The sequence below is a fragment of the Eptatretus burgeri genome, chromosome 7 (genome assembly GCF_056783735.1).
Source record: "Eptatretus burgeri isolate ZD-2024b chromosome 7, Ebu_testis_v1, whole genome shotgun sequence".
NCBI classification, from domain to species: domain Eukaryota; kingdom Metazoa; phylum Chordata; class Myxini; order Myxiniformes; family Myxinidae; genus Eptatretus; species Eptatretus burgeri.
Window position 1 is genome coordinate 1,602,389 of NC_140967.1, and position 13,488 is coordinate 1,615,876.

The 13,488-nt window shown below is 45.7% G+C and overlaps 2 protein-coding genes across 15 annotated transcripts in view; one reads left to right on the forward strand and one right to left on the reverse strand.

Moving 5' to 3' along the window:
• The window catches only part of LOC147022546 (uncharacterized), a 28,298-nt gene extending 16,044 nt beyond the window's left edge, over positions 1–12,254 (reverse strand). The window contains exon 1 of the mRNA XM_085887225.1: positions 10,430–12,254. The gene's annotated coding sequence lies outside the window, so the exon portion shown is untranslated. The remainder of the gene's footprint in view (positions 1–10,429) is intronic.
• KIAA0586 (KIAA0586 ortholog) overlaps positions 1–13,488 on the forward strand; it is a 389,421-nt gene that overhangs the window by 348,556 nt on the left and 27,377 nt on the right. For 11 of the 14 annotated variants that reach the window (XR_015059775.1, XM_085887220.1, XM_085887218.1 and 8 more), the window contains one exon: positions 5,994–6,128. Coding sequence is in view for 10 of the 14 variants with exons in the window: in XM_085887220.1 (XP_085743346.1) it covers positions 5,994–6,128 (135 nt within the window). In the remaining 4 variants the exon portion in view is untranslated. Of the gene's footprint in view, positions 1–5,993; positions 6,130–6,463; positions 6,608–13,488 lie in introns of those variants that run through there. The other 3 variants (XR_015059776.1, XR_015059777.1, XM_085887222.1) reach the window with 3 other exon arrangements.

Here is a 13,488-nt window from a genome sequence, read left to right on the forward strand (position 1 = left end):
CGCTTTCCTCCAAACTGCATTTTGAACAAATTGCTTTGATTATATAGAAACCTTATAGTCCGGGAGCCAACCTGTGTACGAGGCTGTTTTAGGGTTGGACCTTACAGCCTCTGCTATAAAATTTTACACCCCCAGGATGTTTAGATATATGTTTGCAGTTCATGAAAACCAATGTTGGCAATTCATAAGCTCTTGCGAAAAATTTTGGCGGACGTTTTTGTTTGAGGAAGATTTGAAAAATTTGATAAAACAGCAATTGTCAATAAAATTTCTAAAAAAATTAAAAAATCACATTCATGAAAAATAAATGTGAACTAAATGTAAGAATTCAATCAGTGCATTGTAAAATGACAAAAAAAAAAATTGCCTTGTGGAAGTAAACCTCGTAAAAGTACATAATTTTGTGAAAAATGCCTTAAAAATAACGTTTTTTGAAGATGGCCTTTAGAACTTTTCTTATCATAGGCAGATGCTGCATTAGAATACTAATTTCTCTTAATGTGATATGAACATGGTATCCATGGCTAATTAAAACAGCAAATTTGAGTGAGTTCTATCAATTTTTAAAGAGAAAATTAACATTTTTGTCAACCAAAGTTACCCCTACCCCCAAAATCCTCTTACTCTATTGAACACAGTTCGGTTAAGGTTTGCTGGATCCAGGTTGGGTACTTCACAGTTCACTCTTCCAAAGGAAAATTCAATGGTGTTTGGAGTGACATGGCCCTGGAGCAGACATACAACAATGAAGGGAAGACATCTCTGTTCAAAGGCATATCTCAGGCACCAGCTGCTCGAGATAAATATGTGAAGACAGCACCATTTCTCACAGCTGTATCAGAGAACATAAAGTCTATGGCTAATCTAGGCCAACAGGAATCTACTCATCATGGAGAAACACATAAGCAGGCAACAGAAGAACATATGCATGTTGAGGAGATCAAGAAAGTGATATGCCAGCAGATGATAAACCCATTCCAGTGTAACAACCAAATGGATCTGCTCAATAGAGCAACTGGTGAGAAGGATGCTTCAAAAGACTTGGTCCATGCTCAAGCTAAGGGCATGGAAGCCATTATGAAAGCAGAAGAGGTGGTCTCTATTAAGATTGAACCACTGAAGCTGGTAACTTTCTCCTCACAGAAGAAATCAAACCCATCAAGGAAACAGAGTTTAATCAGGATCTATCAAGATGAGACTGCAACTACACGTGTGCTGTGTTTCTATCGAGATGCCGACCCAGTCACAAGACAGATTGCATTTTCCCATGAGTGGACAGACTACCCATCATCCCTGTTTGAGGTTGATCCACGCTTAGCACAGGGGTTTGTAATGCGCAAAGGCAACAAGTCTGATTTCGTGGCAGTGCTAATTGCTGAAGCTGAGCAGGATGTTGTTTTACAGCTGCCATCATTACCACAGAGTGACCTATACACAGTTTATCTGGTAGACACAATGGCATTTGTAAATAAATACCAAAAAATGGGTGCGAAAACATTTGGTGAACTTCCCCAGCTGTATCTTCGCAAGCTCCTGCAGTTGAAACCTGAAATGTGCAACTGTGTCAACATCATTGGTGATCAGTATGATTTTGATGATAGCCATACTTTGAAGGGTGATGAGCAGCAGAGGAGAAACCAGACAGACCAGGCAAGACAATTCTCACCATCCAAGAGTCTAGAAATTCCGGACTGGAATTTACTCATGAAGAATCCAAGAAATAAAGGAAATCTTCAGAACTTCATTGGCACTTCCCTTTGTGAGAGTCCTGAAGCTATTCCAGATGGAGTGACCATCATTATTGGTGGTATGATGGAAAACAAAGGTCACACTCTTTCCATCACATCAGCATCAAGTTCAGTTCTGGACTTACCTTGTGAAGAACATGAAGAGGCAGACACAAGGATTATTGCTCATCTTGCATATTGTGTGGAATATCTTGATCACCATCGAGCTGTTGTGCATGCAACAGATACAGACATAATTATGCTGTGTATATATCACTTCTGCTGCTTGAACACATTGCAAGAACTCTGGATACAACGGCAGAATCAATACCTACCTATTCATGAGCTGATAGAAGTGTTGAGCAGGAAGTACCAGAAAATCCTCTTGATGTCACAGCTACACTTCTGTGCACATATGTGTTGTGTGGATGTGACACAGTGAGCTACCCATTCAGAAGGGGAAAAGAAGAGGTCAGGTCAGGTATGGGAGCATGTGCCAGAACAGCGCGTCGCTGCGTCCACTTTCCGCCGGTACTCCAGGGGCCTCCGTCTGGCCATCCCCCAGGCAGATGCCAGGCCCATCCCCATCTCCTTGAGATGATGGTCAACCTGCTGCAACCATGAGGCACGTGGTCAGCCCACTGGCCTCCTCCACTCATGAGACTCCCTCGCTGAGAGAATCTGGTGAGCAGGATCAGCGTCAGGAAAACGAGCCACATGTCCATACAGCCGCAGCTGACGCTCACGGACTATGCAGGTAACAAATCTCATCCGAGTCTCTCTCAGCAACCGCTCGTTGGACACAAAATCCGACCAGCGATAGCCAAGGATTCTTCAAAGAGACCTGGTACCAAAGGAATTAAGTCTCCGTCTCAGATCCTTGGTCAAAGTCCAAGTCTCGCACCCATAGAGCAAGACTGGAAGTACCAAGGACCTGAAGACTCGGACTTTCGTCCTCCCGCACAGGTACCGGCAGCGCCACACCCCATGATCCAGTGAATCCATGACTCCCCAGGCCCGACCCAGACGTCTATTGACCTCCGGCTCACAACCTGCGGAGACATGAATATCACTGCCAAGGTAAGTGAATCTATCCACGACCTCAACATCCTCACCACAAACAGACACAGACAGGACAGCAGCATCCAAGATGTCACCGAAAGCCTGGATCTTAGTTTTGACCCAAGAAATCCGTAATCCCAACGGCTCTGACTCCTCATTCAGCACCTCGAGGGCCCCCAAGAGGATGTCTAAAGTCTCCGCAAAGATGACTGCATCATCTGCAAAATCAAGGTCCGAGATCTTGACATTGCCAAACGATGCACCGCAACTTGATCTCTCCGACATCCTCCCTAAAATCCAGTCCATACAAGTGCTGAAAAGTGTGGGGGCAAGTACACATCCCTGACGAACTCCAGTAACAACTGGAAATAAGTCAGAGATGGTACCACCACACTTCACAGCACTCTCAGTACCAGAGTAGAGTTCAGACATCAGATCGATCAGTTTCGGTGGCACCCCACGAAGACCAAGAATCCTCCAGAGGACATCCCGATTCACTGAATCGAACGCTTTACAGAGATCAACATAGGCTGCAAGCAGCCCCTGCCAAAACTCTCGTCTGCGTTCGGCGAGGACACGAAGTGCAAGGATACGGTCAATCGTTGACCTCTTTGGTGTAAAGCCTGACTGCTCTGGAAGCTGGTGCTCAAGCAGATGGTGGTGAATCCTATCAAGAATTATCCGAGCAAAGACTTTGCCCAGCACTGAGAGCAGCGTCACCCCTCGGTAGTTGTTGCAGTCTTGGCGATCACCCTTCCCTTTCCAGAGAGGGACAACAAGGCCCCTCTTCCAGTCAGTTGGGATGATGCCTGTGTTCCTGTGAAAAGAAGAGCGGCACAGGTTTCTCTGGGACTGATAGGAAACCTTCCCCACCTTGTTGATTTTGGAAGAGATAGTGAAATGGCAGCAACAGAATGTGTCATTGATGAGGCCAGAGTATACTGGACTGCTCTGCATGGCCAAAAAGGGTTCAGCTGTTTGGATACCCTCAGGCAGCATATGTTTGTCTCTTCAAAATTAGACCTTAGGTCACTGCCAGCAACAGAAGATGCGTTTTACTTCCTTGTTTTAAGAGCATTGTATCAATTGCTTCTGTATAGACGTGCACATCTCAGTGACCGAGCACTTCCCCCAGCCACAACATTTGGCAGAACCCTTATCAATGGAAAACTGGTCCCAATTCTCATGTCTAAGCCAGCCAAGCCAAACATAGACAAAACGGTGTCTTGCATGTGCAAATTATCCAAATGTCTGAAACGATGTTCATGCAAAAAGGCTGCTGTGCCTTGCTGAGTGACATGCATATGCCTTGGTCAGAGAGGTTCATGTGGTGGAGTTGTTTCAGAGAGTGACTCTTCCTCTGAAGAGGATGTTTCATGTCACAATATTGTGTTAATCCATTTCTAATTTTATCTTCCTTAAAACCATGGCATGTAAAAGTATGTTCTTGTTCCTGACCCCATTGATAGTCAAGCATTTCTGAGTTGCATAAATCTTTTGTTGTTTGACATATAACCTTGTCAATTGTAGGTAGGTTAAATCTACACCAATTGTGATATAGGAAATGAACTCCTCTTTAATATGAGGGGTCATTTGTGTATATAGGTTTAGTGGTTATGATTTTAGGACAATATGAATTACCCCTACCCCCATCCTACATCTTCGCTTTTGCCAACATTTTGTTATCAGAGGGGGCTCGCAAAAGTGTTGACTGTGTTGTTGCGCAAGGGTTTCACCATTGCCAACATTGGTTTTCATATACTCAAAGGGTGTCTCTTTATGAAAATCAACACAAAAATTTTATAGCAGACCGGGCAATTTTTTTTTAATTTTGATCGGTTGGCTCCCGGACTATTATTCAGAAATGACGTTAACTATTGTGACGATGATTGATGATTGATTAATATTAGTATTAATATGTAAACTATGTACTTAAGAGATAGAGCATGTTTTGACCTCATAAAACATACCAGGTGTATCCTCTCCCACTCAATGTGTGGTTACAGTCTAAGAAAATATAATACTTACTCCACATTGGGATTGTGTCTGATGATGAACAGTCAATCAATCAGTATTTGTTTGTAGTAAAAGTTAGACACGGGGCTTTAACCCCCTCCACTGCACCCCCCCCAAAGCACAAGGTAACTCCACCTCCTCTCCCCCACCCATCCCCACAAAACACACCCCGGTGATGTCCCTGTTCCTCCCTCACTGTTCTCTTCCCTACTCCTCCTCCACTCCCTTCCTACTTCCCCATCCTCCGCAAACACACCCCAGTGATTTCCCTGTGCCTCCCCCACTGTTCTCTTCCCTACTCCTCCTCCACTCCCTTCCTACTTCCCCATCCCCGCAAACACACCCCAGTGATTTCCCCGTGCCTCCCTCACGGTGCTCTTCCCTATTCTTCCTCCACTCCCCTCCTACATCCCCGTCCTCGGAAAAATACACCCCGGTGATGTCCCTGTCCCTCCCACACTGTTCTCAACCCTACTCCTTCTCCTCTCCACTCCTCCCTCCCCATCCCCTGCAAAACACATCCAGGTGATGTCCCTGTCCCTCCCCCACTGTTCCCCTCCCTACTCTCTTTCCCTCCCAGTGCAATTAAGTAGATAAACTGATGGATTACATTGATGTGTTAGACTCGGTGGTGTAATGGTTCGAGTGTCTGCTCCAAGTCTGGGAGGTCGGCGGTTCAAACCCCGGCCGAGTCACGCCAAAGAACTTAAAAAATGGTACGTGCTGCTTTCCTGGCTTGATGCTCAGCATTTAAGAGGACAGAACACAGCCAATCGCCATCGGTTGGAATCCATACGGAGGAGGAAATTCCCTCGGAGGAAATGCCTCACTGAGCGTGATGAGAAAGGCGGCACCGTTGGTGTGACATCGCTGGTACCCAGAGTATCCCAGGAAGTGAGGGCACGTCCCCCAAGCTCAGTGGCTGTGTAAAGTGTTTGCCTCGTTCGTATGCCCATGTGTCTGATTGAGTGGCAGCTCCATTCTCAGCCTTGTATAAAGAAATTTTAAATGTGGTTTTCATAGTGTGTGGGCATAATGGGGGAAATGGCCTCCTCCTCTGTCTAAGTTCCTGGGTTGTCCTTGTACTTACTAGCAGTAAGTAGCTCACGTTTGACTCATTAAGACAATGTAGATGTTGGTCATTATTCATGTCGATCATGCCTTTTTCACCGGTTTCTTTTTCTGCAGGATTACGATCCACCGAGTGAGGGGCAGGTTCTCTACCAGAGTTCCAACAGAGGATTGAGAGACCCTGTTCAGATTCTAATGTCAAAAAGGAATGATTCAGTTGTTCACCAGCAAACCACTTCTGGTTGGCTGCAGGTGAGACCTTTGTCCTCCATGTGTGTGCATGCGTGTGTGCAAGTGGTATTTCTTCAGCTTCTGGAATTGTTGCCACCCATATCTCACACAGTGAGTCGAGCAGTCTTGGACTTTATGTGTACAGGTTATCTATTTCAATGAAACAAAGGAAATGTAAGTAAGCCAGGAAGTAACCATAATAACTAATGAGCTTTACAAGCACATGTGAAGTTTTACTAGCCTGACATATTGGTTGAAAGCAAATGGATACATTATTTTTGCGCTCTGATAACAGTTGCACAATATGAAAGTTTGTGAAACATCAATAATATAGTGATGGGAATGATTGTCTGGAGGTACCAGGAAGGATGTGTGAGGGATTGAAGCCTTCCATCGCTGCATGAGCAGTTATCATCATCGCCTCAAAGAAGACGAAAGAAAGAAGGAAGGAGATGTTTTCCCACATGCTCAGAATCTCCGTGGGCTGAGTTAAATACAAGGTGTGACAAGTTTGCGATCATTTTCCAGCATGTTTGCCTTCATGCTGTCTGACCCCACATTAGATCCCCCAAGGGGTCATATCTGTTTGAATGCACCATTCTGGTGTGTCCCAATAAGGGTTGCATTCATTGGGGCCCCACAGCCAAATAATTCACAACAATTGTGCATTTTGTGATAAAAGCACCACATTTGGCATGGAGATAGACTAATATATTAGTAACAAATCTGGATATTGGGACATCACAGATTTGGCCTCTGACAGCCATGGAAACCATCTTACGAAATGGTCACCGGTGGTTGCAATGACTTAACAGACCATCTGGGGGCAGTCTGGACTGTGGTTGAGAGTCGCAAAGATGCAGCTGGTTCGAGAGTCAGGACTGTGGTCAATGTGCCACTCTCAGCACCCTCATTGCTGTTGAAGCTCGGTTTTTAAAATGAACTTCAGTTTGGGCGTACCGTGCAACCAGCTGTAGCTTCTCTCTGATTACACCGTGTTGCCTTCCTCTCTGCTTGTATAGCTCTCTGCCCGCCTTATATTGTGTCTAACACAAGGTCACTCTGAGGCCTGGCGTCGAGGGGTCTGCATGTCTTGGAGTCTTCAAAGACTCTCTCCATAATAACACTTTCTCCCAGTCCATTCCTCTTTAATGTGGGAATGCAGTTGGGACACATTAGCCAAAACACCACATTCCTTGAGCCTGCCAGTCTGCACAAGTGCCCTTTCACACAGTAACCACAATACTTATTTAATTTCAGTTGCCTTTATCCACAATGTATACTTTAACATTTCCAATTATGTGGTATTGTTGTGGGCCGGGTATCGGTGGCGAGCACGACCGCCAGAGGGAGCAGTAGAGTCGGCTCCACCGAACACACCGGAATTTAGGTCGTGACCCTCGGATAAGTCCGAAAGGCACGGGTCCGTTACAGGACCATGAATCGCCAATAATTCGACCGCGTGGGGTAGGGTTAATTGCCAAACTTCAATATGCCTAATTACCCACGCGGAAAAGCTACCGGGGAATTCACACCCTCGACAGACCTCGAGCGGAACGAGCCGTTACCATGCCCGAACCTTGTGTAACCCGAGCGGATGGTTACCAAGGCCCGTCGGTCCAAATGAACAATTTACTGCCTCGCTATTCCTCAACATGCACCGTGCTAAACCAATAAAACAAATGACAGGGAACGAGCTGGAACATTCAACAATAGGGAAATTTATTACAATAATAATCGGGGCAGGAGGCACGTAATGGCAGAGTTATCCCAATATCAGGCAGGCAATATACAGTGAGAAAAAGCACTGAACAATTCTACGTAAGAGACGGGGCCCACACACAGACACACAGCCAAAAGAAACGGACCACGTCGGGTCTTTATTGAAGGCTTCCAGCTCGAGGAAAGGTGAGCTGGAGGCCATAGCCTGTGCTTGGACCTGTCCGCCACGTGCGGTCTTCGACGATCTGGCTCAGTGGCGGGACTCAAACCCGCAGCTTTCACGTGGCGTCAAGGACGAAGGCACCAGGAGTGGAGCGGCAGACGCAAGCACGATCCGGACGGCAAAAACAAGGGAGGAGGCGGCGAGGCAGGCGAAACAAGTGATTCTCCTCAGGCTCCGACACACAACCAGGCTCCGCCGCCAACACGAGCATGAACACGAATGAACCTCCAAAGGGAGCCTGGTCTTTTTATCCACTCCCTGAGTGGGGCGGAGCCTCGGTGTCGAACGCTCTGTGCATGCTTGGTTGGACAGGGATCAGGTGTGTTGACACGCTGTTCGCTCCTGATTGGACAGGGATCAGGTGTGTTGACGCGCTGTTCGCTCCTGATTGGACAGGGATCAGGTGTGTTGATGCGCTGTGAAAACTCCAACTGAACAGTAAGGGGAGCCTGGTAAAGCGCTTGTTCAGTGGAGGAGTTGTGAATGGGAATGGCAGGGTGGTTGGTTTGTCGGATCTAAGGATTTAAAGACCTGACTATAAAACAACTTCGCAGTGCACGTACACTTAATTACCCATTAAACAAGGGATGGGACCCAAACTAGAAACACATACTTGCCGATATAATTGATCTATAAGGACTCTAGCTGTTGTGTGTGATGGGTTCCAGATTCGTAACAGTATATATTGTTACGGATTTCAGAATCCGATCCGCCGAATGCATACCAACATCCAGGTCCTCGGATAGTTATTTCCCTAAATGCATGTCCAGGATAGACCCATCCCCATGTCTGGTGGGATTCTAAATGTGATTCGTTGAGAAGGGTAGAGAATAGATCCCCTCTCTTATGGGAAGCGTTTTCTCTCGACGATAGTCACATTCATGCATGGCGTTTCTTTCGCCAGCGCCAACGCCTGCCTTCCCCTGTTTCTTTCACGGATGCCGAGACCCACCTTTATCCATCGACGTTCGACACCCTGTTCCGCCGCTCTATGGGCGCTGGCTGGCTCCTGTTCATGTCGGGCTAAACAGTGAGGTAATAATTGTTGTTGACGTTTTATGAGCGCTTCACGTTTCTGCTCGGTAATTCTGACAAATGGCTGCTTTTTGCTCGCCCAGCACCATAGGCATGGCCTCGTAAGCCGCGGGTTGTCACGGTAACGGTGCGTCAGTGGAGTGAGTTGAATTTGGGGGGAGTCTGTGCCGCCGAGATAGGCCGCCTATAAAAAGAAAGAGAGGTCCGTTCTTGGCGTGAGTGGTATGCGGTGTGCGCATGCGGGTCAGTCGACAACGAGTGAGGCACGGGTCAGCCGACAACGACACAGTTTGTCAGTCAGTTGGTGATAGCTGGTTCTGGCTCTGACAGCTTTGAGAGCGTTTCGTCATTTCAAGTCAGACGGTTACGCACGCCGTGCCAGTCAGACGGTTGGTTGCTTCATCGTGCCAGTCAGATGGCTGCTTCGTCGGTTCCAGTCAGACGGTCGCCCTTGGCGTACCTGTTTCTTGGGGGTGATGTCGACTGGCGTTCAAGGCTGTTGGCGAGTGGGTGCACGGCAAGGCTGGGTGCTGGTGACGGACAAGGCACGCTCACAAATTTCAGAACGTTTTCGTTTAACGGACGACTTTTGTTTGATGAGAGAGACGATTCTTCCTCCCCCCCCCCCTCGCCCCAAATGATCTGCTGGGTACCCTTGTCTCTGTTTAGTTGTTAAGTAAGTCAATCCCCGATAAGCATCTGCTCTCTGTCTCTTTTCCTATAATTTTGATTGATTTGGAATTTATTTATTTTTACCTCACGGAAATAAAAAGTTCTTTTTATTTATTTATTTTCTGATAAATAAATAGCTTGTTGACGTTCCAACCTGTCCGTGCTTGTCCTTTCCTTCCGTTGATACAGCATTGTCCGAACCCAAATAGACTGGGAGGTAATTACCACACGACTTGACCTGTCATAGTTCACGACACGCTCGGCTGCCCTTATTAAGATCTAATCAAGATAAGATTGGCGCTTTGCCGAGGGCGCGCTCCCCATTCAGGTAACCATGTGACCTCTCATTAAACAGAATAATTAGACGGCAGACACTGGAACTCGTGGTGAACTGGGTGGCGTTTGTGGTTCTAAAGCAACCCACCGTACCACAACGTTAATTGTAAGCGGTGGCCCCAGGACCAGCCCTTCCGAGGACAAACGGGGATTAAACCCCCTGAGTAACAAACTGGTGTCTCGGTACCCGAAGCTGTAACAATATTATTGATCTGTTCCACCATCTTCATTTATACTTTACACTCATGATTTAGGCCGACACTTTGACACGGGTTAATAGAAATGTAAGCACAAAATACTTTCATTTTTCTTTGCTTTGATAATTTTGACACACCTCATCTGATTATGCTCTTCAAGGTCATCATGGCAGGTCAGCTAACTGGCTTGGTGGTCTTGGTCTGTCATCAATAAAACAAGGTTATTTCATCACAGAAAATTACATTTCTACACCACTGTGTCACCAAAATATCCATGTTATAATCCCATATCGTGCAATGGCTGGTTACCAATGATTAATAATAATTTCCTTGGAACTGTCATTGTCCAATTACACCACTGAAACCATCTACTTCTTCTGAATTAAGCAGTTCCTCAAAGTTACCATAATCACTTGGCAGCCATTTTGTAAGATGGCTGCCACGGTCATCAGGGGTCAAATCTGCAATGCCACAATATCCAGATCTGATTAATTTATATTTGTCTATCTCTGTGCCAAATTTTGTTCTTTTATCACAAAATACACAACGAGTTTGCTCTGCTGCCCCACTAATTCGAGTGTACACCATACTGAGGGGATTTAAAGCCGTTTTTCTTGTCTGCAGTCAGATGGATTGAAAATATCCCGAGGTATCTTTTTTATGAGTCGGCCTAATTAGGGTAACTTGCACAATGTAAATTGCTGTTTCTATATTCTCCAACTCTGTGACAGAAAGTTAATGTTTTGGTCGAATGGAAAAATAAAATCATTGTCACAAGTTAATTACAATGAACCAATGTGCAAATACCAATCAGATTTGGTGGCGTAACGGTTGGAGCATCCACTCTTAAGTCTGGGAGTTTGGCAGTTCAAAGCCTGGCCGAATCACATCAAATGTTCCAAAACAGTACATGCTGCTTTCTTGCTTGATACTTAGCATTTAAAAGGATGGAGCAAATGTCCATGAGATGATAATAATAGCACAGGCTTCGACAATCAGGTCGGGCCAGATTCGATCTGTGAATTGTTACGGGTATCATGTAAACCTGTACTCGCCTGTTTCATGGTCGGGTTGTTGACGACTAAACCATCTTCCCCACAAGGTTCCCTGGTGAGGAGGGTGGATGTATATGGACACCCAGCAGGAATAAAACCAAAAACCTGTCAGAAGGTGGTGAACTCCTTCTGAGCCAACAATCATCCATATCTGGTGCCCAACTGTGCCTTCGGACATCTTCCTGCAGTTGGGTTACTTTTTTTGTTAAGGAGGTTGGTGACGAAAGGGAGGGGAGCAGCCTGATGGAACTCAACCAGTTGCACAGAGCGATGAGTGTCAGACGAGCTGAGTATATGAAGTTCTCAACAGACTATCGGATTCAATTTGTAAATAAACAGGAACACAACAAACCTGAAAAAGAATCCCGAACTCACCTTGCAAGGAATTTCCAAAAACAGGTGTGAATAGAAGATGCCGCACAGGAAAATGAAAAAGCAACAAATACAGCCAGAACAATTCCAAAAAAGACAAAATAAATACATGAAAAGAAATAACAACAAATATACACCAACAACTGGGAGAATGACAAAAGAGCAGGAAAGTACAAAAAAACAATTGGACTGAGTTGGGATCAACAAAGAAGTCCCATTGGAATGGCTAAGAAGAGGTCAGCTCAACTGGGACAGAGAATGAATCATTAAAAAGGGCCAAGATCAAGGACACCACACCAATTGGTTTAAAAAGATGACGGGACTGAGCCAGACAGACAAGCGTAGGTTCTGCAAGGCAGAAACCGAAAGTACTAGTCACCTGCTTTCGGGATGCAAAAAACTATTCTCAGAACAACTTTAGACACAACTTGCACACAAAAAAGTGTGCAAAGTGATTCATTGTCATATCTGCAAAAAAATTCAACATCCCAGTTCCAGAAACCTCATGAAAACACCAACCAAGGGCAGTCATTGAAAATAATGACATCATGCTCACGCACGACCTGATGATCCCATCGAGCGTGAACATAGAAAACAGAGCCTCGTTACCGGACATCGTTCTCAGGAAGAAAAAGGAAAAGACAGCATTGCTGATTGAGATATCAGTACCCAGTGATTTTGGCTTAATAATGCAGAAATCAAGAAAATGACCAAATACCATCCATACAATGGGACCATACTCTGTGCTGAGCGTTGGTGCTGCCGAAGCAGTCTCCTGGGGCTGTTGGGCACAATCCTGGACGGGTCGCCATTCCGACACAGGATACTCGAATGGCTCAATCATCCCAGCAAGCTGGTAAACACTTTGCCAACCTCAGAAGGATTTCAGGCTGAGTCAACGCCACCTGGTATTAATTCAACAGCTGAGCAGGATTTCAACTCAGGACCCCAGGATCCCAAGCCCACCACCCTAACCTATAAGCCAACCCAGGCATACCAAATACCAGGACCTCAAAATGAGATCAAAAGATCTTGGAAGCTGAAGAGCATTGAAATTGCACCACAAGTGATAATTGGAAAAAAACAGGAATAATAAAGAAAAACCTCACTGAGATTTTGGAAATGATCCCCGGAAATATTACCACAAACGAACTACAATTGGAGGCAGTTTGGGGTTCAGTGCCGATCCTGAAAAAAAGCCCTCACAACAAAACTCTGAACAACAAAGTTAAACAGCGTGGTCCGTGAACTGTGATCCCTTATCGAAGTGAAGGTGGATACTTTGAGTCCTGGATGGACTTCATTCCATCTCTTCTAACCCGCAAATGGAGAGAACAACCAACAGCGCGTGTGCGCGCGCGCACGCGCACGCACGCGCACGCGCGCACACACACACACACACACACACACACACACACACACACACACACACACACACACACACACACACACACATACTACTGTGCGTAAACTACAATGCCCTTCCCTGTCTCTTCGGGAACATGATCCAGTGCTGCAAGCTCAAAACTTAACTGACACACAAAGTGTAATCCTAATAACAAGAATGTGAGTCCTTTTGGCCCGAGGTGGGTTCCGTTTTGCCTTACAACACCCAGGAAAGGACATTACAACCAACTACACAAACCACATGACAACTTTATTACTGGTTTTGTTATTTGCATAATTACTGTCCAGTGGTGAGGTGGTGAGAAGAGATTGGAGTGTTTTATAATATGTTGTTACGGGACGTGAATAGGTGATAACGGGTG